We start from the raw sequence: 23,310 nt of genomic DNA, 5'->3' as shown, positions 1-23,310 counted from the left end.
GAATCGGAAGTGGGGGTGAGCACAGTTCCCCCGCCCGCCCCGTGAACGGCCATCTTGCAAGCTTAGGCGGCGGCGGTGGCGGTGGCGGAGGCGCTGCAGCGGTGCGGTGGGCTCGCTCCCGGCGCGGTGAGACTCTCCGGCGCGGGCCACGCTCTTCCTTCCCTGCTCCGGTCTCGACCACGGCGAGCCTGAGCGCGGCGGCGGCCCACGCGCGGCGACGGGGAGAGGTGAGCCAGCGGCGCGGGCCTGAACCGGGGCTTCGGCCGCGCGTCCGCCCCGCTGGAACCGGCCCGCGCGGAGGGTGCGGGGCCGCCGCGGGGCTTGTCGCCGTTCGATCTGCCGCTCGAGGGGCCCGGGCCTGGAGCTTCCGTGCGCGGAACCTGAGGTCGGTTACGGCGGGGCGCCCGGGGCTCCGGGCCGGGGTGGTCCTGCGGCCAGCTTGGGGATTTGGTTGGCCTCACGGCTGGGGCTCCCACGGAAGGCCCTCCTGTTAGTGGCACGCTTGCGGGCACCTCCAGGACTAGCCGGCATAGATCTTGGTTTGTAAATGTATCCTGGGAATTGGTGTTGGGGTGGCTGCCATCGAGCCCGCCGCTTCACCCGTAATCAGTACCCAAACTGTTCCGTAAATTCCAGCAGGAATGAGTGTCCTTAGGGTTATGTCTCTTGGGGTAGTAGCTGAGAGAAAATTCAGGCCGTAAGACTGGGAAGCTCCAGTCGGCTGGCTCCACCGTGGGCCTTGCCGACTAGCGCTCACGTTGGGCCCTGGGCCAGTTCCTCCTCTGTGCCGGCCCACTTTCCACCTCTGCCGGTTACCTGCACCCTCTCAGCTTCAAGAGACGTGAACTTGTAGCTCCTTTTTCACTGGATGCCACCTAGCTGGTCTGTATTTAATTCAAGTCCAGTTCCCAGCCACTTTCTGGGCCCAGGCATGGAACAGCCAAAGAGGGGTAAAGCCTAGTGGGAGTAGAGCTACTAAGTGCGTGAGAACACAGCGCAGCGATGGGCCAGGTGGGTACTGTGTTTGTTCCAGGTCAGTGAGACTTGGTGTAATCTGGCTTTAGTAGAAAGGAGCATCGTTGGAACACTTGCTGTGTAGACTTCGGGCATGGTGCCTCGGGCTTGCAGTCAGCAGTCTGCTGTTTTCTGAAGTGTTGACCTGTGTGGCAGGTGCCTGAGTGGTAGTGGGACTGTCTCCACCGGCCCTGGGCCCCTATCCAGCCTGTGAAGCAATCCTGGTGGAGAAAGGAGAGACTTCCGTGAAAGGCTCGGGCTTGGGAGTGTCACGTGCCCATCTGGTCGGTCAGGCCAAGGTCTCATGCCACTTTGTCACCTGAATTACGCTTACTCAGAGTGGGAGAGAGGTGCGGAGAAGAGAGGAGCAGGGTGTTTGGGTGCTGGGCAGATGACAGGTGTGTCCGTGTGAGGCTGGCGGGACTCGCGGCCTGCCGGGCGTTGGTTCAGGCAGCGCTCCCTTACCTCCCGTGTGCTGACACTGTACTCCTGCCATTTGTTTTCATGTTGCACCCTTTTTCTTTCAGCATAACGCTTTTCATGTTCCCCGTCTGTGGGGATTTGCAGGGAACCTGAGACCTGCTTCACGGGTCTGTGCAGGTGCCGTAGACCAGAGGGGCCCCTGAGGGCACTGAGTGGGACGAAGGAGGGGTCCTCAGGGAGCTTTTTCTTTGTCCTGAACTGAGTAGTTGAATCATAAATGTGACTTTAAAGAACATGCTTTTGAGGGGCATCTGGGTGCTTAAGCGCCCGACTTTGGCTCAGGTCATGATCTTTCAGTTTGTGGGTTCAAGCTCCGCATCGGGCTCTGCGCTGACAGCGTGGGGCCTGCTGGGGACTCTCTCTCTCTCTCCACCTCTCTCTGCCCCTCCTGCACTTGTGCTTTTTCTTTCTCTCAACAATAAATAAACTTAAAAAAAAGTTGATACTTTTGAGAGCAAGAATGAGCGAAAAGTTTGTGACTGACCAGGCAGGATCTACTTATTTTGTGTGTCTGTCCTGTAAGCTTCATTAAGCACCCAGCCTTGCCACCTAATTACGCACAAACACGGTGGTATTTGAATTGCCCAGGGAATTTTTTGCGTATTACAGAGTGTTAATTTTAGGGCGAACATTTAAAAAATTTTTTTAATGTTTATTCATTTTTGAGAGACAGAGACAGAGCATGAGCGGGGAAGGGGCAGAGAGAGGGAGACACAGAATCTGAAACAGGCTCCAGGCTCTGAGCTGTCAGCACAGAGCCCGACACGGGGCTCGAACTCACAAACTGCGAGATCCTGACCTGAGTGAAAGTCGGATGCTCAACCGGCTGAGCCATAGGGTGAACATGTAAAAGACACCCAACAAGTCCAGTGTGGCAGTTCTGCTTCCGGTGAGGTGAGCCACCTGGCCCCTTTGGCTTGGCCAGGAGCTTGGGGGCAGTGCTGCTCGGGAGAGCACTCCCTTCCCAGGCTGTCTGCAGCCTGCTCCTGCTCCTGCTCCTGCTCCTGCTGGCGCCTGGAGGGCACCTGTGTGGTGTGGAGCTGGGTCGCAGGGAGGCCTGTGGGGGCATTTGACTAGGGAAATGAGGGAGGCTCTTGAGGGACTTAGCTTTTGAGCTAGGCCAGGAAGGGCACAGGTGGGTTTTCTGCCAGTAGAGACCAGGCTGAGAGACAGCTGTAGGGTTAGGGTGAGGAGGGGGTTGGGAGTCAGACACTAGGAGGGCTCGTTGGGCTTCTTTGTCGGGGGCTTGGCAGGAAGGGGGAGGTGTTGTAGTTTGTCTGTTTGGCTGTGGGGAGATCTTGAAATGCTATGATCAGAACTGTGGGTGGAGAAAGTTAATCTGATTTAAGTGTACGGGGTGGACTGAAAAGGGGAGAATGGAAGCTGGGGGGCCAGTGGCGAGTCTGGGGTGCTTGATGGGAGAGGTAGTACGACCCTGCATTAGGGTGAGTGGAGTGGGAACAGGAGGAAAGGGTGGGCAATGACGTGTGCAGGAGGACCACTCTGCAGACCCTGGGGTGTGGGACGCACACCAAGCCCCTGCTGTAGTGCAGTGGGTTTAGTGCTCTGAGGGGAATTGAGCCAGCAAAGGGGCAGGAGTCCAGAGACCTCTGACCTGACGGATCGGAAGGAGCTGTGGCTGTTGCCAGGGAAATGAGCAAGCAGAGGCCCTGAGGTGGAGATGATGGGGGGCGGAGAGTGACTTCAGGTTTGTGCAGGCTGGAGGTCAGGGTCGAGATCCTGGCCGCTGATGTCCAGTGTGCTGGCAAGATGGCCTGAGATGGCTGAGTGGCAGCGTCAGTGGCGTGGAGGAGAGCAGGACAGGCATGGCTTCGACCTGCCACCACTCTAGCTTGGAAGCTGCTGTCCCTTCCCATTCCCGCATACCCCCATGTGTCCTCTGTCTCTATCATATTTTAGACTGGCAGCTTTCACACTTTATTTTTAGCAGCAGAACTTTTTTGCCTTGCTGTCTTAGGGGAAACTTCTGCATGCAGAGCACATCAGGCTGAGCTGCTCCAATGCCTGTGAGGGTGGGGAGCTCTGTCTTCTCTCTCACCATCACTCCCCTCTGCCTCCGAGCATCACTGAGGTGTCCCGGGCTCCACCCCCCCACCCCCTGAGCCAGGCCGTTTCTTCTCTTGAATGATGGCTGTGACCTCACTCCTGGTCCTCGGCCTTCAGTGCTGTCCGGTCCCTCCCGTGCCATCTCATCTGTCTCATGCTGTCCCCTTCAAGCTCTGCTAACCTGTCCCAAGTGATCCAACAGAAAAGCTGGTCTCTCTTAAGACTTGGACCTAAAAACTTTGTGCAGTGCTATTGGCTGCGTGGCCTTGCCTCCCTGGTCAGCCTTGTCAGCCACCATTGACTGTGCTGTGGCTCCTTACACAGTGGCCCAGTGCCCTTCCCTGGACCCGTGATGCTGTCTGAAGCCTCTACCCGTGTCCTTAGCTCTGATCAGGAGGGTGCTCCTTTTGCCTCTTCCCAGTGTGAATGTCAGACTTTCAGGGCCCCCCCATCTTTCTCCAGTCTCCCCTGTTCCTCCCATCCATTTTGTTTTTTAGTTACTTTTTTTTAAAGTAATTTTGTGAGAGCACTCATGCAGGTGGGGGAGGGGCACACACAGAGAGAGAGAGAGAGAGAGAGAGAGAGAGAGAGAATCCTAAGTGGGGCTCACACTATGGTATCATGACCTGAGACGAATCAAGGGTCAGATGCTTAACTAACTGAGCCACCCAGGTCCCCCGTTCTCCCATTAACTTTTGAGCAGTAGTAGATATGTTGGAAAATGTTTAACAACAGGCTTTTGTTGGGGGCTGGTTTGGGGTGCATCCTGATTTCTGTGGTGTAAACATTTCATTAGCACAGAGCGCAGGAGCACCAGGCCATGCTGGCCTCAGCACACCGGTCCTTAGGACCCTTTAAATTCGAGGTCTTTCTCCCGGGTAGGTTCTTTGAGGACGGAAGCGGGACTTTGGTTTTGTTTCGTTTTTTATCTTTGACCTGGTGTCACATAAACGAAGGTTGTGGGGGGCAGACCCCCAAGGAGACTCGTCGAGTCCTGCTGGTGTGGGGGTGGGCGGCAAGTCAGGACAGCCCGCACGCCTGGCTTCTGGGTGGCTGGGCTTAACCTCGTGGGACTGTTGAAGCTGTCTGTGGCTGAGGAGGCAGGGCGTGTCTGTCGTTCTTTGGAAACAGACGTTTGCTTTCCCTAGATGAGCAGCAGCAGCAATAAAAGAGCTCCGACGACAGCGACCCAGAGGCTGAAACAGGACTATCTTCGCATTAAGAAGGACCCGGTGCCTTACATCTGTGCTGAGCCCCTCCCTTCCAATATCCTTGAATGGTAAGGCTCCACGTGACCATTCACCCCACGCCGACTGTCACCTGGGTTCTCTGCTCGCTTGATGGGGAGGCCCTGGTGCTCCTGTCCTGTCGTGGCATTGGGAAGGGTGCGTCTGTCTGTACCGCTTTCAGACACGGGCAGGCTGAGGCCTACGGATGAGGCCTGGTTGTCTTCCTGATGGGCGGCGGCTGGGGCCACCATGAGGTCTTCCTTGACCTCTGTCCCCTGGGTCTGGAGAGAGCACGCTGGGAAGCGCCTCTCAGGTGGGTCTGTGGGATCCATAGGGGAGGCTTCGGGGCACGTCATAGGTCTCACGGCTGTCGGTGGAGAAGTTGCATTTCTAGACTCTCCTTTTGCTCTTTGCGTCTTGGTGCTGTAGAGTGGCCTGTCCTGTCTTAGAGAGTTTGTGACAGAGGGTCAGGGGCCCTGATGCTTGGGTTCCTGGCGCTGGCTGGGGCAAGTGCTTGGTAGCCCTGGCCGCCGTAACAGGCTCTGAGCCTCACGCACACTTGCTACATAGTGACTTTCAGGCTGTGCTCAGGTGTGGCCTTAGGAGGTTACGTGCTTCTACGGAAATGCTGCCCTTACCAGATTTATCGGTTCTGTGGGAAGTAAAGTGTAGGGTTGAGATAGTAAGCATTTTCTGCGTGAAGGGTATTTTGTCCAGAGAAAAGGAATTAAACTGAGTTAAAAGCTGTTTTTTGGATTGGACAGGTGTTTGGACAGGTGTTCACGGGTTCTGGATCTACCTTCCTCAGCTTGGGGAGGAGGGGCTGCTCTGGCAGGTGAGGGAGGGTTTTCAGGGTGAAAAGGGCCGCGCGGGACTGAGGCTTTGGGGTTACAACAGAGCTTCCCCGCCCGCCTGAATTGGCAGATGGAGGGACAGCTCCCACAGCAGTCTCAGGGTCGTCCTCGTTGTTTGGGGAGCCTCTCTCTGCCTGTGAGTTCAGATCTCCAGGTTCAGTCATTCACAAGGAGGATCGATCGCTGAGATTTGTTTCCATGGAAAACCAGCAAAATTAGCAAAGGGACAGACAGTGTGCTGGAGTCGGAGTCCATAGGAGACCGACACGAGCCCCCCCAGCCCTGCTGTGACCACACACATGAGGTGCTGTCCCCCAGGGAAGCCTATCAGAGACCCAGGACGCAAGATTGCCAGTTGGAGCAGGTCACGTGCCTCTGCCCGGCACCTCCCAGTGTTCCAGACCCCCAGCAGGGAGGCTGGCTTCCTTCTAGCACGATCCATGTTGTATCGTTGGCATAAACAGTTTATGTTGCATCAGGGTGGTGAGCCCCTCTCCCCACTCTGGAATCCAGTTCCCAGACTGGCTGGGGACAGTCGTGTCCGGCCTGCTGGCTGGGCTCTGTCACCTGCTGGGGTGTCCCCCGAGTGCCGTGCTGCTTGGCCACTCAGGCTGCTGGGCTCTCTGCTCTTGCTCGCTGCCCCTACCCAGTGTTCCCAAACTGGACCCCGGAATTGGGAGCAGTGACAAATTAAGGCCACGTTCCTGGGTGTGTCACGTGCTTAAGCTCTGAGGCTTGTTCCTGGTCCACCAACACAGGATGGCAGTGTTTGTGGAGTAAAACATATCAGCTGGCATGTGTTTCATCCACGACGTTCAAGTGGCATTTGTGGGAAGAGGGGTTTCCGAAGGGATGCTTAGTGACGTGCTAACAGCTGTGTCTGATTGGCTCTACGTTCCCTTTTGTGCTTTTCTCTTATATTTGAAAATGCCTAAGTCCACGCACCTCTTGACGTGCGGCCGAAGCTCCTTATTTGCATGGGAGAGTGGAATCTGTGAGTGCCGCCGCTCGTGGTCTGAAGCACGTGGGTCCACCTGGGCTTGGGCTCTGTGTGAGGACTTCAGTGACAGTTACAGGTATCCCTGTTCTCCTGCGTGAGGCCAGCTGCTCTGAGGTCACACGTCTGCTTCTTCTAGAACATCAACACTGGGGGACACAGAGCCACCTCATGTCACCAGCCGTTCCCCGCTTGGCCTACTTCGTGATATTTGGGCACACTGAGAAGTGCAAGTTTCTAAGTACATCTCAAGAATGTGTGTGAAATTAGCATTTGAAAATTTGTTACTGGACTTTCATGGTTAGAGAGTGTTAGTTTCTTAGGTGTTGCAGGCACGAAAGTACTTTGCGGAGGACGTGAAAGATACAGTTCCTAAGACCCCGTTAGGAGTGCGTAGACCACAGCACAAGTTCGCCTGGGACGTTCGCACGTCTGGTTTCGGCTGGACCCCACACCCCGGCCGCGGAGGGACTCGGAACTCGGAGTGTTTGCCGTCCCTAAAGCCAGCTCATTTTCTTCTCTCCCTCAGGCACTATGTGGTCCGAGGCCCAGAGATGACTCCTTATGAAGGTAAGCCAGTCTTCAATCTGAGCGAGGGGAACAAGAGACCTTTTTGTCTTCTGAACAGACCTCTCCTGTCAAGCACTTCGTGTCTGTGACTCACGCTCTAGTCTGCATGTCCGTTAGTAACATTGCACTTGCTTGGAGTCCGTCCCCGTTGCTTCAGATCCTAAAGCGGTTTAGTCTTCAGGGGCTTTCTGTGAGTCTCAGAGGTTACCCAGCCTCTGACGTGAGTGGGGCCAGAGCCGGAAGACAGACCTGGTAAGCCGTGCCGTGCAGCCGTTTTCTCCTGCTGTGTTCAGACCCGCACGAATGTTGTCGGGAAAGAAAGCCAGCCGTGGTTGTCGAGCACTCGCTCTGCCGAGCCCTCTGAGCCACGTGGTAGCCCCTTCGTGTGGATGGGGCCCCGAGGCTCACGGGGAGGGTGCAGGGTCTGCCCCGGCACAGCCGGGCACCTCTGCTCTCCTTGTTCTGCCGGGGCTGACCTGGTGATGCTGCCCAGTGTCCTCTGGTGTCATTTACAAAGTAGACCTGGGATTTTTCAGTCAGCGGGTCGGGGGCCTACAGGGAGCCTGGCACCAGCCTCAGGGTTTAGGCCAGGTCGAGGGATGAGCCGTGGTGGGGCAAGCCCAGGGCAGAGCTGTGGCCGGGCTGTACCTTCGGCTCTCCAGCCACTGGGTCCTCACTTTGAGTGGCGTCTGCCTCCACATGGGGGTTTTGCGTACGATTTCACTGGAAAAGAGTCCGGCTGCTGGAGAAGCACATTCGAGACCCACTGCTCTGGACCATGAGGGGAAAGCTGTGGGTGTGGGCGGGTGGTTAAGAGTGGAACTGGCCTGGCTCTCTTGAAGGTGTCACCAGCTTCATGAGGACTCTCCTTTGACACAGGAGTCTCTGTTCTGGGAAGACGTGTCCTGGGGAAACAGGTGCAGAAGCCTTTCTGTAGGGTGGGTGTGTTAATAGTGTCACACTGGGGGCCGCCCGAGTGTCCAGCAGCGGGGTGTGGGGTTCATGGGCTTGTGGTGGGGTTCCTAGAAAAGCAGCGGCAGATGGGCTTCAGGGCAGCCTGGACAGGTCGTAGTTAAAATGCCTGTTAAGGAGGCGCCTGGGTGGCTCAGTCGGTTAAGTGTCCGACTTCGGCTCAGGTCATGATCTCACGGTCCGTGAGTTTGAGCCCCATGTCGGGCTCTGTGCTGACAATTCAGAGCCTGGAGCTGCTTCGGATTCTGTGTCTCCCTCTCTCTCTGCCCTTTCCCCACTTGCACTCCATCTTTCCTTCTCTCAAAAAGAATAAACATTAAAAAAAAAAAATACTTGTTAAATACATGTGTATTTCTAACTAGGAATGAGCATGTTTTCTTTCTCACAAGTGGGATTTTAAGTTTTTTTTTTTTTAATAGTTATAATATTTTTCCAAAAAATTGTGAACATTTAGTAATTTTGTAACCAGGCCTGTTGCTGCTGGAAGTGAACCTGGACAGGGGTGGAGGTGGCAGGGGGAGGAAAGGGCAGGCCCCGAGTGGAGGCTGCAGGGCTTGGGACCGCAGGAGACCCCCCCTCCCACCCCCAACCCCCAGACCCAACCCTGTCACCAGGGCTTCTTTATGTGTGGTCCTGCCCTGTGTATCTCCCTGCTGGTCGTGGCCTTCAGGCTGTCTCCTCAGAGACCAGCTTTTCCGCTGTTCCTCCTTCCCCTTCTTTCTTCTTTCTCTCCCCCTCCTTAGCCTTCTCTCCCTCCACTGCCTGCCTCCCTCTTGCCCCTCAGCACCTGCTCCTGTCTCTTCCCCTGCTGCCCATCCTCTCTTGCGCTCAGGGCCGCACTCTGCACTCTGGAGCCCTGCCTTCTGCTGAGCATTCTCCTCGGGGTCGATGAGGGGCCCCCTGAATTGTCAATCCGAGGGATGGCTCTCCGGCCTCGGTGTCTGGGGTTCTGTGGACTTTGATGGTGTGGGCTCCTTCCTCCACACTTGCTCCTTCTCTGGCTTCTGGATGTTCCGACCCCTCCTTCTCAGTCTCTCATGGCTCTGTACCCTGGCCATGTCCGTTCGGCCTGTCCTTGCTCTGGGCTCTGCGCCCACGCTACTCCTGGCAGATGCCAGGCACACCGATCCTGACGGTTCAGAAGTGGCTTCCCGCTGGTACAGGTGTTGCTGAGGATTCTCCCTGAATCGATCTGTGGATTTTACCCAATCCTGTCAAAGTCCTGGCACAGTTTTTTGTAGACGTACACAAATTTATTCTGAGATTTTTATTGTAAAACGTACACGGAAAGGCAGAGGACCCAGAGCAGTTGAAACAAGAACAGAGTGGGAGGAGTCAGTCTGCCTGGCTTTGAGATGCCTGAGCTTCGGTGAGCCGAGTGTGGAGGGAAATGCGGGTCAGTGGAACAGAGAACCCAGGAGCTGCTTGGCACCGCGGTGGCCCACGGATCTTTTGTTGTTGTTGCAACGGAGTTGCAGAAGCAGTTCAGCGGAGGAGGTGCGTGGTGCAACATCGTCCCTTCCCGGGCGCCGTCCTCCCTGGCCTCTCTCCGGGGCCACCGTGCTCTCTGGGGTTTCCGCCCCCAGGGCTCGGTCAGGGCTGTGCTCGTCGCTCGTCTGCCTGTGGACGCTTGGAATGAAGGATGTGGGAGCTGCTGGCGTGGGGGTGCGTGCGCTTCTTCTCTGCACTCCCCAAGGGCTTGACCTCTGGGTGAGGCTCCGCCCTCCCACGTCCCCTGCTTTGCCTCCTTGCCTCTCAGGATGAGCCTCCCCCACAGACCCTCCCGGAGCTCATCTCGTACGCTTGACGTTGCACGTCTGGCCGTGGGGGTTGCGTGCGTCTGCGGTCCGGCGCGCGCCGCCCGCCTTGCGGTCGCTTCCCCGGTTTGTGCGGCAGCCGTCTGCTCCCCGTGCGGTTGCCTCTCTGCGCGGCTCCTGCCGAGCGAGCCCTTCCCTCGGAGGGTAGCAGGCGTTGGCGGGCTTTCACCTGGCGTCTCTCGGGTGGACGCAGGAGGCGGGGCTGCCGGGTCAGTGTGGGTGTTGACGTTCACGGGCTCGCCGCGAGGCCGCATCCTCCTGCCCACCTGCCCTCCGCTGCGCTGCGGCCGGAGCCGTTTCCTGAGCGGCCAGCTCCAAGCGCACGTCGGCCGAGCCTGCTGCCTCTTGAGAAAAGCACCTGTTGGTATCTCTTGCTTATTTTCCAGTTGGGCTTTTCTCAGCGATTTCGGCCGACTGTGCCTCGAGTGTCGTTCATAGTGCTAGTTTCTCGCTCGGGGGCCCGTCTGGCTGTTGAGTCGGCCTCACGGGGGACACTCGCTCACGTCATCCCTCCGGTCCTGGCAGAGCTTGGAGTGGGAGACGGCACTCACGTGAGGCGGCCGGGGCGCTACGATCCGTACGAGACGTGGGGAGTCCCGACCCGAGTGGCGTGAGAGCAGACGTGTGTGGTGCGTCCCGGTCCTTGAGGTGGGGCCCCACCCAGGGTGCTGGGGACGGCAGGGGGCCCGGGTGGAGGACAGGGCGGCACTCCTGAAGCCTCGCTGCGCGAGCACGCACGTGCACACGCATCACTGGGTGTCCGGTCAAGTCACGTCCCGTGTCGCCTGCCTGCAGCGGGCCCGGGGCTTTGCGTTTCCAGTAGGCTCCCAGGTGCAGCCCCGAGAGAAGGGTGTGAGGTGAGGTAGCCCGTGGGACCATGAGCCGAGTGGGCAGGGAGGGGCGAGAGCCTTGAGGCCCGCGAGGTCATCCCAAGTGAGCAGTTTGGATCGGTTTGGAGGCGTGGCCAACAGGACTTGCTGGTGGAGGAGGTGTGAGGTGATGGCGGTGGGTGGGGGCAGGGAGGCAGCCGGGCCTCCCAGATTTTGGTGTGAGTGGCTAAGGGTGGAGTTGCTGTTCGAGGGAAATGGGTATTGTGTCTTGGACCTGTCCGGGCAGTGTCGCCCGGATGGTCGGCCCGTGGGTCAGCAGTGGGGGGAGGAGCCCCAGACGGCCAGGTGCAGGTGCCAGTTGGAGATATCCCCGTGTCACGTGAACCTGAGGAGCCAGAAGCGTGAGGGGTCAGGGAGGGCACCAGAGGAGCCAGCGGCCAGTGCTCGGGGCAGTGGGACGGGAGTGGGGAGCCAAGGTGGGGTGGCGCCCAAGGAGGCAGGGGGCGTGGTTGTGAGGTACGGGGCGGGCTCTGATGATCTCCGTGTCGGATTTGGGGGACCGCGGTGGGGCCAGGAGCCTCGGCAGGGTGGACCTGGCTGTAGCTCTCAAGGGGTTTTACATAAAGGAGGGTGAGCGGCTGGCAGGAGGGGGAGTGAGGTGGGGTCAGGTGTGCTGTTGTTTTTTTTTTTTAAACATTCATTTGTGAGAGACAGAGACCCAGCACGAGTTGGGGAGAGGCAGGGACAGGGGGAGACAGAGAATCCCATGCAGGCTCCACATTGTCAGCACAGAGCCCGATGCAGGGCTCAGGCCCACGAACTGTGATATCGTGACCTGGGCCGGAGTCAGATGCTTAACCGGCTGAGCCACCCAGGCGCCCCTGGTTTTTGTTTTTCTGAGATGGGAGAATCCCATGATGGCAGTTGGTTGCTGCAGGGTGTCATTCGGTGGAGAAGGAGAGACCAGGAGTGCGGGAGAGGGGTCTGGAATAGGGGTGACCTCAGCCGACCTGCTCAGGGGTGGGCGAGAGGACCCAGTGAGGAGCTGGGTACGGCTTTTCCTCTGAGGCTCTGTTCTCAGTGACAGGGGGCCCGGGAAGGGTGAGCAGGGTTGTGCATGTGGGGCAAGGGCCACTCTTGATTTGTGGTCATGAGCCCCCAGTGAGACTGCCAGCAAGATGCTCGTGTTCCGGGGGTGGTCAGCCGCTGGGCCCGGGATGAGGGGGGCGGCGCTGGCAGGGTGGGGGCAGAGTGGGAGACTGAGGGTCGTGGCACCAGCCTGAGGGCTGGAGCGGAGCTTGGTGCCTGGGGCTGCCCCCACAGGGGGTGCGCTGTAGACCGTGACAAGGCTCTTTCTCTGTTTTGCTATAGGTGGCTATTACCATGGAAAACTAGTTTTTCCCAGAGAATTTCCTTTTAAACCTCCTAGTATTTATATGATAACACCCAATGGAAGATTCAAGTGCAATACAAGGTAAGGCATTTCTGCCGTGCTTCTCAAGTGTGAATGTGGTCATGACGAGTGTGTGTGCTCTGTTGAGTGGGTCCCTGTCTTGCAGGCTGTGTCTTTCCATCACGGATTTCCACCCAGACACGTGGAACCCGGCCTGGTCCGTCTCCACCATCCTGACTGGGCTCCTTAGCTTCATGGTGGAGAAGGGCCCCACCCTGGGCAGTATAGAGACGTCGGACTTCACGGTGAGGGGTGGAGAGCACGGCTCGCATGTTGGGGGGCTCCCGCGCATGTCCTCGGCAGTGGGAAGAGCAGGCCGGGCTTCCCTCCAGGGACAGCACGGTGTCTGGTCCTTGTCGACTGGTCTTTATTTTCTTATCGTCTAAGTGGGAACTAAGTTTCATGTCGTTAATTGATGATAGTGAAAGACGAATAAGCCTTGATGAGGCTGAATTAGTTTGTGGTGAACGGCAAGTTTATCGAGTGCTTTCAGCAACACGAAGACAACAGCTTTTGAGGATAAAATGTGTGTAGAATGTGAAAGAGTTGAAATTAATCTTCAGGCTGATATTTCCCTTCTGTTTCTTCCTAGAAAAGACAGCTGGCGGCACAAAGTTTAGTGTTTAATTTAAAAGACAAAGTCTTCTGTGAATTATTCCCTGAAGTCGTGGAGGTAAGGCACAGATGCTGGCGGTCCGTGTTGCGATGCCCTCGCCAGGAGCACTTCCAGATTTGATTCTTCCGGAGAGAGAACTGTGCTGCTGTGTGTCCCTTTGCTGCACACACACAGCACACAGGGCGCCTGTTCTCACACGCACCTGTAGGTGCTGACTGGCAGGTGCAGCCCTGCCCTCCTCCTCAGGGCGCAGGGCTCCTCGGGTGGGCTGCTGGGCTGTGGGGAAGGGCCTGCTCAGAGGGGCTGGCGTGAACCCTCATCTTCGCTCTGGAGCAGGGTAGGCCGCACCCAGGTCGAGGCCACAGTGATTCTGTGTCGCTTGGACCTGCTCAGTCTAGGCCCTGAGCGGCGCAGGCTTGGTGTTTTTGACGAGTCCCTGGGTCCCCTCATCTGTTAAACAGAGTTAAGAGCGCCTCCCGCTTCCAGGGGTGAGTGTCGGGCCGGTGACCACTGGCCTCCCAGGCAGGATCTTTGTGGTGGATCTTAGGACCCTCCCTTGTCCTAAAGGAAGCAGTTTATTTCGACCAAGCCTTGTTCCTTTCTGTTTTTATCTTAGGAAATAAAACAAAAACAGAAAGCTCAAGATGAACTCAGTAGCCGACCCCAGGCTCTCCCCTTACCAGACGTGGTTCCAGACGGGGAAACACACCACGGTCAGAATGGGCTTCAGCTCCTCAACGGGCACGCGCCGGGGGCCGGGCCGCACCTCGCGGGCCTCCAGCAGGCCAACCGGCACCACGGACTCCTGGGCGGCGCCCTGGCGAACTTGTTTGTTATAGTTGGGTTTGCAGCCTTCGCCTACACGGTCAAGTACGTGCTGAGAAGCATAGCGCAGGAGTGAGCCCCGCGCCACAGCCGGCAGAGGTGGTCGAACCGAGGGCACCGCGCCCGAGCTCGCCATGGGCTGGCTGGACGTGCCGCCAGGCGCAGGGTGGACCTGCCTGACTTCTGGGGTTAGCTTTTTAAAAACCTTTAAAAGGAAAACAAAAACCAAAGCGTGTAATTTGGATTTAGAGGAGGTGCAAGATTCTCAGCTCCCTGTCCTCGCCCTGGGGTCTGTTGGGAACCATGGAGCTTGGGTGTCGAGGAGGGACCTCATGCTTTGGTTTTATAGCTTAATCTCCTGTATCGTCTTTCGGACCTGTTTTAGTAAACCTGTTTTTCATTTTACTAGATTTGGTCACTTAAAAATACAAAACTCGATTAGCAAATACTCTGCGTGCAATTCTTGGTCCAGTGGAGCCCTGGCTCACCAGGCAGGAGCAGTTCCCACAGCTGTGCCTGGCCAGAGGGCCCAGGGGCCTGGCCAGGGGGCTCAGGGGCTGGCCAAGGATGGCCACGGACGGGGGTCCAGGAGACGTGGGGGTTTGGCCTCAGCGTTTGAAACGTGTTTGCATTCTCTTGGAAAGAAGCAATCCTTCCTAGGAAAGTGGGTTCTTGTTTTGCTGAAGTTGAAATTCCACATCCGCTTGATGTCTGACCACAAGGTGGCGTCCTTTGTTCAAAGAGCCACCCTATCCTCTGCGGTCCCGAAGGCTGCTTTCACTTTACACCCCCCCCCCCCCCCGCCTTCCTCCACACCTATGCCAGGCTGGGCTCCCCACTGCCACCTCCAGGTTCCTGGCTACTGCAGGGGTGACCTTTGGTACCCACAGGACATTTCCTCTGACCCCAGCAGCCCCATGGAGTTCTGCACCTGACAGGCTCCCCTCACACTTGGCCCAGATCTTCGGTGTACCCTGAAGATAGGCTCCTGTGTTCCTTTTCACAGCTGCTCCCTGTCAGGTGTGGGCTCTTCCCCTAGAAGACCACACGCAACTGGGCATCAAGAGGAGGTGAAGGCTGCCCCGGGAGGACTGGCCTGAGTTGCGGGCGGGGCTGGCGGGGTTAAGCAGGCTCCCTGGGTCGCTGATGTCTTCCGTTAAGCGCCTGCTTGATCGTTTCCCTTGCACGTTATTTGGAAGCACTGTGTCTGTGAGTCATGGGCTGAGGTGCTGTGATTTCACTCCAGAGGCCAGAGGGGGCTTCAGGTGCAGCCATGCACTTGTACATCTTCGACTTTGGGTTTTGATCAGTTTATTTAAAACTGCCCTATAATTTACCACTTGTGTGTATTTAACCCACTCGTGTGAAAAAAAATCTTTCATTATATCTTTGTTCCTAAATTTTGTGCCGTTTGAGTCTCTGTTGGCGGAAATGCAAGTCCGTCTCAGCCCGGTGCCCGGCTAGCCGCTAGCCCATGGGCAGGCCAGCGGTTGGGCCTGTGAGGGGTGGGGGGGCTGGAGCTGCCGCATCTGCAGCTCGGTGGTGCCCCAGGAATAACCGCGGGCCCTGGTGGCAATGCTGCTGGGCCTGGGTCCCTGCGTGGGCAGTGCTGGGCAGTGGCGGCTCTGCTGTGCTGGATGCTGGGCCTTGCCCTCTGTCCACACCTGGCTCAAGGGTGCTTCTGTGGAGGTGGGCATCTGATCAAACACTTAGTGTTTCCTGAGGATTTTGAGGAGGTAGATGGCTTAGCAAACATTTTACTCGACGCGGGTTATTTCTTTGCTGTATGCGAAATCTCAACTATCAAAAACCCTTTGTCAGCAGTAGAGGTAGATCCGTGCAGTACAGAGCCTTCACCAAGAGTCCAAGGCGGTGTGCTGTCTGAAGTGACCCGAGATAAAAGATGCACTTGGGCACCTGGCTGGCTCAGTCGGAAGAACGTGCGACTCTTAATCTTGGGGTTGTGAGTTTGAGTCCCACGTTGGGTGTAGAGATTGCTTAAAATAAATAAAAATTAAGAAACAAAGATGAACTTGTCCTGTGGGGCTACACGTGTTGCTCCCTCTCGGAGGAATCGCTGGCCCCTCGTTCTTGTGTGGGGTCCCCGGTGGAGGGCAGTTGGACCCCCTTTGGCCACCCATTGGATGTGTGCTTCCCCAGCTGGCCCGGCTGAACCCCTGAGTGTAAGCCGTGCTGTGAAGTCTCTGGATCCAGGGGGAGAAGCCCCCCAAAAAACTGGTCCTGTATGGACGCCGGTGAAACAGTCCCGGAGGTGTGCCCTGTGGTCCCAGAGAAGGGCATACCCGACATTTATTTCTCCCCCAAGAAACTTGCCAGGCAGCCGACAGGTCTGGGCTGAGGCTGGAGCGGCCCTCCCGGTGCCAAGGGCATGACTTCAGGCAGCCCGCTGTAGGGACGGCACCCAGCATCTGGGCTGTGGCTGTGTGGCAGCTGGCCTGAGCCTCCCCTGTGCAGGCAGTTGATGTCTGCGGCAGTGAGGCGTGGACACTGGAGGGCAGGGTCCCTTTGGTGGTTCCCGGCAGCCCCCATGCTCACTGGGGGCGCTGGGCCCTGGGAGGACCCGTGGGATGTGGGGGAGGGGGCACTGAAAGCAGAGAGCTGGTTCCCTGACACTGGACCCAAGTCTAAGGGGGCAGTGACCTCCCGCAGAGCATGACTTGGCCGAGACTGCTGGACCAGCGGGCCGAGGAAGTGGCTCCTGCTTCCTGCTTGTTCTCAAGGTGCCTGGGATGGGAGCAGAGCTCATGGTTCAGGCATGGTTGGACCTGTCTGAGGCCCATTGCCACGTGGCTCCCCCATCCTGCTTCAGAGACCCTCTGCTGTTGGCCTGCCTTTAGGAGGACCGTGCCGGAGGCTGGTGTAGCTGGCAGTGTCCACACGGCAGCCAGAGACGGCGCATTGCCGATGGCACTCCGGTGACGCACTTTTGAGCCTCGAAGGATCAAACTGTCAGGATGCAGTTGATGGGAGCACAGGTACCCAGCCTGCGAAGGGGGGTCTGGCAGCTCAGGAGGAGTCTTCCTGGCTACCTTTCCTGACCCGGTGTTGGGTGCAGGGCACATCTGGGGTTCCACGGGGCAGGGCACAAGGGGATCTTCTGCAGTGCGGCGCCCCCCCCCCCCGGACCTGGCGCCCTCCTCAGGACCCGGGCGTTGGGAGCTCACCAGCTGGACACCCAAGAGACCTGAGGCTCCCAGTCGTGAGCTCAGAGTTCACCAGAGCCGGCCTCTGTTGTCCCTGGAGGTGACCGACCGTCTCTGCCTGAGCCAGCAGAGGGGACGGATGACCCTGGGCGGACACTCCTCACACCTTCCCCACCAGGCTTGTCTCGGCGCCTCAGCATTCCTGGCAGACATCGGGAAGTTGAGGGGTGCCTGGAGGACTCCTCCACCAGGACCGGTGTGCCCCACCTTCCTCTAGGCCGGGCTGCAAGCAGCAGCTCCTGCGGGGGCTATAGCCATGGCTCTGACGCGTCCTAGCCTCGGTCCCCACGCAGGCCCTCACCACGCGGCGAGTGAGTCTGTGCGGCTTGTTGGCTTGAGCTGGCCCTGGCGGACCCGTTGCCCGTGGCGTGCACCCTGGAGGTGGTTCAGGATGGGTCCCAGCTCTCCCTGGGGACCCGCCCACTGTTGCTCAGGTCCAGCTGAGGGGAGATCCCGAGCTCCCTCTCCTTGGGCGGACAGCTGTGGAGGGAACTGGCTCCTCTGGCGCCACACGGCCACCCAGGGGCTCACACTTGTGCTGACCTCCAGGTTGGGGTGCAAAGGCCTGGGGACTCCGCTCCCTTTCCCCTTCTGGCTCAGGATGATCAGAAGCACAGAGGCCTGTTTGGGTCCAGAGGCCTGTTTGGGTGAGGGCAGCCCCTCAGGCAGAAACGGTTGGCCTCGTGCCCCAAGAAGAGGAGGGGGCAGAAGGACGTTGGGGCGGCCGGGGCCACCCACCGTGCCTTTGCTCTGAGGTCAGTCAGGCCCTCCCCTCACTAGCCAGGCTCCCCGCTAGTGGAGGGCCAGCACCCATTGCCAGGACAAGGCTGGGAGCCTGGTGGGTCAGCTGTCCTGCTTCCTGGGTCCCGCCTTTCTCAGGAGTGGGATCTGAGCCAGGCTTCTGGGCATCGCCGGGACCTTGGGGTAGGGGTTGCTGTGTAGAGGGCTTGGGGGGCCCGAGTGAGGTGGGTCATACGGAGGAAGGGCAGTTGGGGCTGTTGGTCCTGATGGAGGGCTCCCCTACTCTGGGCCACCACCCTGAAGGGGCTGGATGTGAGGTGTCAGGAGCTGAGCTGGGAGGCGGGTGGGGTGAATTCGTGTTAACAGTTTCCAGGGTGAGTTGGCCCTTGGGGCGGGGGGGGGGGGGGGGGGAAGGGGGGGGGCTGTTTCCAAAGGCTCAGAGCGCCTGCAGGAGGCGCGGCCCCTGCTAACGCCCCGTCCACGCCCCCGGGCTGGCCTGGGAGCCCTCGGCGGCGCCGGCGGACCAGCCGAGTGTGAGCCCTCCCCCTTGGAGCTTCGGGGAGGAGGGGAGGGTTTATTTGGCGGCAGCGCGGGCGGCCAGGGCGCCGCGCGTGAGGGGAGGCGGGCGCCGGCCCCAGCCTAAGGGAGCAGGAGCGCGTCTGCCGTCGTCGTGCCCGCCCCGCCGCTGCTCCAGCTCACCCTGTGCACACATGCACCGGCAGCAGCCAGGCGCCCCCTGGGGCCGTGTCCCCGCACCGGGGCCCTGAGTGCGGCTGTGCTGCTGCCCCCATGAGCACACTGGGCTGTCCCCACCCGCAGCGCTGAGCCATCACCGAGGTCCAGAGCTGCGGGCCGGCCGCCATGCACTGGGCCCGGGCTGCCGCAGCCCTCCTCTGGCTGCAGCTTGTGCTCCTCGGGGGCATCGGGGCGCGGAGGGAGCCCAAGAGGCCACGGCAGCCCGGCCAGCGCACCGAGCACCCCGCCGCCACCGCGTCCAACAGCGAGGGGCTGCCAGGCTCCCCCAAGGTACGTGCGGGCCGGTTGCACGTGGGTGCGGGTGTGCACGCCCTTTGTAGACTTCAGGGGGGCCCCGGCTCTGCAGCCCTCCCCATCCTGTCCCCACGAAGTGGGACTTTGGGCACGATTTGCAGCGGCTGCTATTGGGGCATCCATGGGGCCCCCCTGGCCCAGGGGAAGGGGCGGGGGAGGAGAGGGACTTCCCAGAGGGGTTACAGTGAACCCTTTGAAGCCCTAGGTTCCACGTGCTGCTGTTTGGTGTAACTGCTAATTCAGGAGTGGGTGGGGAGGAGTTCTAGACTCCTCGTTGGGAATCCAGGTCCCCCACAACTTGAGTGGCTGGAGAGGCCCAGGCTAGCCTGGACCCTGTGCTTCCTGGAGGTCCTTACCCTGATTGCTCACTGCGTAGCCAGCACCCTCTCCGGCCTCTGGCACGGGCTGTGTTCCTGGTTATTGCAGTCCCTCTGGCCCCAGTCTGGCCCTGGGTCCTCTCTGAGACCAAAGTTCCCCGCACCCACCTCAGCCCTGGTCCTCCACCTTTCCTGCACCTATTATCTCCAGAGGGGGTCTCGGAGCTGACTCCAGCAGGCCCGGTGGCTTTGTGCAGCTGCCCACCTGGGGGCCGCGGGACTGGGAAGGGAGAGGCTGTTGCTGGGACAGGTTCCCCACCCCCCAGCCCTCACGCCTTTGATCCTGGCCTCCCACCTCCCAAGGGCGTCTCTGCGGCGGCCAGCCAGGCTGCTCTCAGCCCACGCGGCCCGTTGGAGCCCGGGGCCCCGTTTGCCAGACGGGCAGGCCGAGCCGGAGAAGAGTGGGCTCCCCGCAGCTTCTGGGGCTGATTCCGGCCAGTCACCCAGGGGAAGGTGCTTAGTGGCCGTTCCCTGCCCTGCCTGGCACGAGTCAGCCTGGGGACAAACAGGAAAATCTCTATTCCAGGAGTGGTCTCCGTGGGTTGGGGGGCTGCCATGGGACACGTGCCCCGGACAGCCCTGCCCAGACACGAGCTCCTGCTCTTCTTGCTAGGGATGAGCTCATCTTCCACTTGTCCCCTGCTCCTGCAGCCCTTGGCCCCTAGACGCCACTGATGTACCGGTCTCTCAGGGCTCCTGGGTCCCTCAAGCGTGGCCAGGGTGGGTGGCAGCCAGGGGACCAGGCAGATACCAGATATGCGAGGAACCAGGACATTCCAAAGTTTGTTTTTTTTTTTAAATCTTTTTAATGTTTGTTTATTTTTGAGAGACAGAGACAGAGCATGAGTGGGGGAGGGACAGAGAGAGGGAGACACAGCATCCGAAGCAGGCTCCAGGCTCCGAGCTGTCAGCACAGAGCCCGACTCGGGGCTTGAATTCATGAACCGCGAGATCATGACCCGAGCCGAAGTCGGACGCTCAACAGACTGAGCCCCCCAGGCGCTCCTGGACATTCTGAAGTTCTTGGCGTCCTTCTCTTCTCTGGGTGGGGCCCAGACCAGGGGTGGGAGGTACCCTACCCTACCTGCCCTTCCCATCCCCCCCAGGATAGAGACCTGGCCTGGTCTATGGAGAGGAGGCCCTGGCTTTCCCAGGTCAGGAGGCGGCACCTGTCCCGGGCGCCTAGCTCTTGCTATGCTAGGGACTGAGGGCTGACTGCCGGCCTGGACCCTGGGTCAGGACTGCTCAGCTTGCCCTGCCTGGGTCAGCCCGAAGAGAGCGGCCAGGACTCTGCGAGCCCCATGGTGGTGGCTCTCTCCCAAACCTCGCTCCAACAGTGAGGTGGACTGGCCAGCTGTGGCCTGGGTCAGAGCCTGAACAGCAGGGCCGGCTGGGGGGCCAAGGCCACCAGCTCACACACTCATGTCCAACACAAAGCAAGGCCTGTGCCTGTCCTCCCCCTGGTTTCGCATGGCTCTGGGACTCTCGAGAAGCCCCACAGAGAACTCACTGCTCTTCACTGCTGCCCCCCTCAGCCAGGGCCAGGCCTCTGTTGAGACTTGTGGGGCTGGCCTTGTGTGTACACAGGTGTGCCCATCCGCTTGGGAACAGGGTCCAGTGGGAGGGGACACGGTCGCTCTAATACAGAACCCAGACCACGGTGCCTGGATATCAGGCCCCGAGCCCTTGTCCTGTGTCTCATCCTGGTCTGGGTCCCCAGGGGTGGCCCGCGGTGCCCCGTTGCCACTTTTCTTGTGTGTACCCTGAGTCCTGCCCAAGGTGGCCTGGGCCCTGAGGTTCCCCGCTGTCCGCTGGGGGCAGTAGGGCAGGACTCATTAGGGCCCGGTGGCCAGCACACTAGCCCTGTTCCCTGGCCCTGCAGCCGCCTGAGGCCTTGGGGCCTGAGTTCTCAGATGCCCACATGACATGGCTGAACTTTGTCCGGCGGCCAGATGATGGGGCCTCGAAGAGACGGTGCCGGGGCCGGGACAAGAAGTCGGTGAGCCCCGGGGTCTGAACCCAGGGCAGGGGTGGCTGTGGCTCCAACTAGGACCCTCACTTTTCTCCTGCCTCCCCGCAGCGAGGCCTCTCTGGCCCCCCAGGGCCTCCTGGGCCCCCTGGGCCCCCCGGCCCCCCCGGTGCAGCAGTCAACCAGGAGGCCCTGTTGCGAGAGTTTCAGGAGATGCTGAAAGGTGAGACCCCTGTCCCTGACTCTTCCCGCCTGGGGCCCCGGGGGTGACCCCACACTGACCCCGAGGTGCTGCCTCACCCTTTTCCCCGCAGAGGCCACCGAGCGCCGGTTCTTGGGGCTGCTGAGCCCCTTGCTGCCTGAAGGGACAGGCAGGTGGCTGGTGGCTGAGGCCTTCCACTGTGGCCTGAAGGGCCCTACAGTGGTGGACGAGAGGACACTGCTGGAGCTGCGTGGCTTCCAGGCTGTGAGTGGGCTCGGGGGGGCCCCGGTCCTCTTGGGGCATCTGCTGTAGGCCTTCCTCATGTACCAGCACGGGCCAGCGGGGTGCGTGGTGCTGGGTGGGCTCCCCACCACTGGGGGGGGGGCGGTGCTCACAGCCAGCCTGGGACAGCCACCCGGCACATACATGCAGGGGGAGGTGACCTAGGTCAGGGTCAGCAGGTCTCGTGTGCCATGACTGGGTGGGATCCAAGGTGGCCGGGAGGCAGGGATACCTTTCCAGGTGGGGGCTCTTGAGGGTTCATCCATCCCTTGGGGCCTGGAGCCTGTGCCCAGGGGCCCAGGGGGCATAGACACGTAGGTCACCCCCCACCTTGCCCACCTGGGGCCTGCTTGGGGTGGCGGCTGTTGGTCACAGGCGCCTCCCCCAGGCTGGATGTGCAAGATGAGGGCCCAGGCGCTGCAGCTGGCTGTTCACCTGCTATCCCTCCAGCCCACTGCCCAGGGCGCCTTCCTGCGGGGGTCCGGCTTGAGCCTGGCCTCGGGCCGGTTCACAGCCCCAGTGACCGCCATCTTCCAGTTTTCTGCCAGCCTGCACGTGGGTGAGTGGGGCCGGCCCCCAGGCCCGGGTCCTTTGCTACAACCCCACCTCCCTGGGGGTCTCACTCAGGGCCACCCTCCCCCAGCCCTCAGCCGCTCCCCGGCCTACATCTGACAGTGCGTCCTGAAGGCCCCCAGTCCCAGCCCCCCCGCCCCTCTCTGCTCTGTCCTCCCTGAGGGCTGTTGCAGGCCAGGCCCTGTCTCCACAGACCACAGGGAGCCGCAGGGCAGGGCACGGCTGCGGGCTCGGGACACAGTGCGGGCGCTCGTCTGCATTGAGTCCCTGTGTCATCGACACATGTGAGTGGGCCTTCCTAGGGGGCACCCTGAATGCTGGGCGGTCGCGGGGGGTGGTGCCCCAGTGTTGACCGCACTGTGTATGGGGGTGGGGTCCTGGCCCCGCAGTCAGCTGTGCCCTCACCCCTGTCCTGCGCGCCCTGTCCAGGTCCCTGGAGGCCATCTCGGGCCTGGAGAGCCGAGGCAGGGTCTTCACCATGCAAGTCCAGGGTCTGCTGCACTTGCAGGTGAGGCCAGGGGGCTGCACCGGGGGGGGGTGGGGGGGGGGTGGGGGCGGATCCGAGGCCCAGAGCATCGGCCAGATGACCCCTGGGGTGGGTGCAGGTGAGGCCAGGGGGGGGGGCTGCACCGGAGGGAGGGGGGATCCGAGGCCCGGAGCATCGGCCAGATGACCCCTGGGGTGGGTGCAGGTGAGGCCAAGGGGGGGCTGCACCGGAGGGGGGGGGGATCCGAGGCCCGGAGCATCGGCCAGATGACCCCTGGGGTGGGTGCTGTGTGCTGGGGCTTGAGCTTCATCCCTCCATGCGCTCCCCCGGGCAGGCGGGCGTCGTGGGTGGTGACGTCCACTGTGGGGTGTCTGCAGGCCGGACAGTACGCCTCCATCTTTGTGGACAATGGCTCTGGGACGGCCCTCACGATCCAGAGTGGCTCCAGCTTCTCCGGCCTGCTCCTGGGCACGTGAGGGCCAGACCGGGCCCCCCACCCGCCCCCCACTGTCCTCTGTAAAACCTGTGGTGACAGCAATAAAGAGCTCTCAGCCCTCCCTGTCGCCTGGTCACTTTGTAGTCATGGGGGTGGGGGGGGCGCAGCTGTGGCCCTGGAAGGACGTGCGGCCTCATGTCCGGCCTTGGAGGCAGCGGTCTGTGGACACGTGAAGGGCCAGG

At 60.2% G+C, this 23,310-nt stretch overlaps 2 protein-coding genes across 8 annotated transcripts; both read left to right on the top strand.

Annotated features, from left to right (window-relative positions):
* The first annotated feature begins 82 nt into the window (after positions 1-82).
* On the top strand, positions 83-15,127 carry UBE2J2 (ubiquitin conjugating enzyme E2 J2). Of its 4 annotated transcripts, none has more exons than XM_023257922.2 (7): positions 83-227; positions 4,713-4,843; positions 7,174-7,214; positions 12,205-12,307; positions 12,393-12,531; positions 12,879-12,959; positions 13,519-15,127. In XM_023257922.2, exons 2-7 carry the CDS (start codon positions 4,713-4,715, stop codon positions 13,801-13,803), a joined length of 780 nt encoding a protein of 259 aa, XP_023113690.1. In that variant the 5' UTR covers positions 83-227; the 3' UTR covers positions 13,804-15,127. The 4 variants fall into 4 exon arrangements, with proteins under 4 accessions (XP_023113690.1, XP_019691550.1, XP_011282698.1 ...); XM_019835991.3 differs by lacking the exon at positions 83-227 and adding an exon at positions 259-385; XM_011284396.4 differs by lacking the exon at positions 83-227 and adding an exon at positions 401-539.
* A 2,993-nt stretch (positions 15,128-18,120) lies between these two features.
* On the top strand, positions 18,121-23,189 carry C1QTNF12 (C1q and TNF related 12). Of its 4 annotated transcripts, none has more exons than XM_045034916.1 (8): positions 18,121-18,718; positions 21,002-21,118; positions 21,200-21,311; positions 21,403-21,554; positions 21,948-22,131; positions 22,339-22,429; positions 22,575-22,653; positions 22,967-23,189. In XM_045034916.1, the coding sequence occupies exons 1-8, from the start codon at positions 18,554-18,556 to the stop codon at positions 23,150-23,152; spliced, it is 1,086 nt and encodes a 361-aa protein (XP_044890851.1). In that variant the 5' UTR covers positions 18,121-18,553; the 3' UTR covers positions 23,153-23,189. The 4 variants fall into 4 exon arrangements, with proteins under 4 accessions (XP_044890851.1, XP_023113679.1, XP_044890852.1 ...); XM_023257911.2 differs by having other exon boundaries at positions 18,127-18,718; positions 23,010-23,189; XM_045034917.1 differs by having other exon boundaries at positions 18,130-18,718; positions 22,023-22,131.
* The last annotated feature ends 121 nt before the right edge of the window (positions 23,190-23,310 follow it).

The sequence above is a fragment of the Felis catus genome, chromosome C1 (genome assembly GCF_018350175.1).
Source record: "Felis catus isolate Fca126 chromosome C1, F.catus_Fca126_mat1.0, whole genome shotgun sequence".
Classification (NCBI taxonomy): Eukaryota; Metazoa; Chordata; class Mammalia; order Carnivora; family Felidae; genus Felis; species Felis catus.
The sequence above is the reverse complement of the archived record's forward strand: the minus strand, read 5'-3'. Positions and strand labels throughout refer to the sequence as shown.

Bases quoted from the DNA above. Each gene is read 5' to 3' on its own strand.
- C1QTNF12 (XM_045034916.1), top strand. From the start codon at position 18,554: ATGCACTGGGCCCGGGCTGCCGCAGCCCTCCTCTGGCTGCAGCTTGTG. The intron at 22,132-22,338 runs GTGAGTGGGGCC...CTGTCTCCACAG, and splicing joins TTCTGCCAGCCTGCACGTGG to ACCACAGGGAGCCGCAGGGC. The intron at 22,430-22,574 runs GTGAGTGGGCCT...CGCCCTGTCCAG, and splicing joins TCCCTGTGTCATCGACACAT to GTCCCTGGAGGCCATCTCGG.
- UBE2J2 (XM_019835990.3), top strand. The intron at 7,215-12,204 runs GTAAGCCAGTCT...GTTTTGCTATAG, and splicing joins AGAGATGACTCCTTATGAAG to GTGGCTATTACCATGGAAAA. The intron at 12,308-12,392 runs GTAAGGCATTTC...CCTGTCTTGCAG, and splicing joins AGATTCAAGTGCAATACAAG to GCTGTGTCTTTCCATCACGG.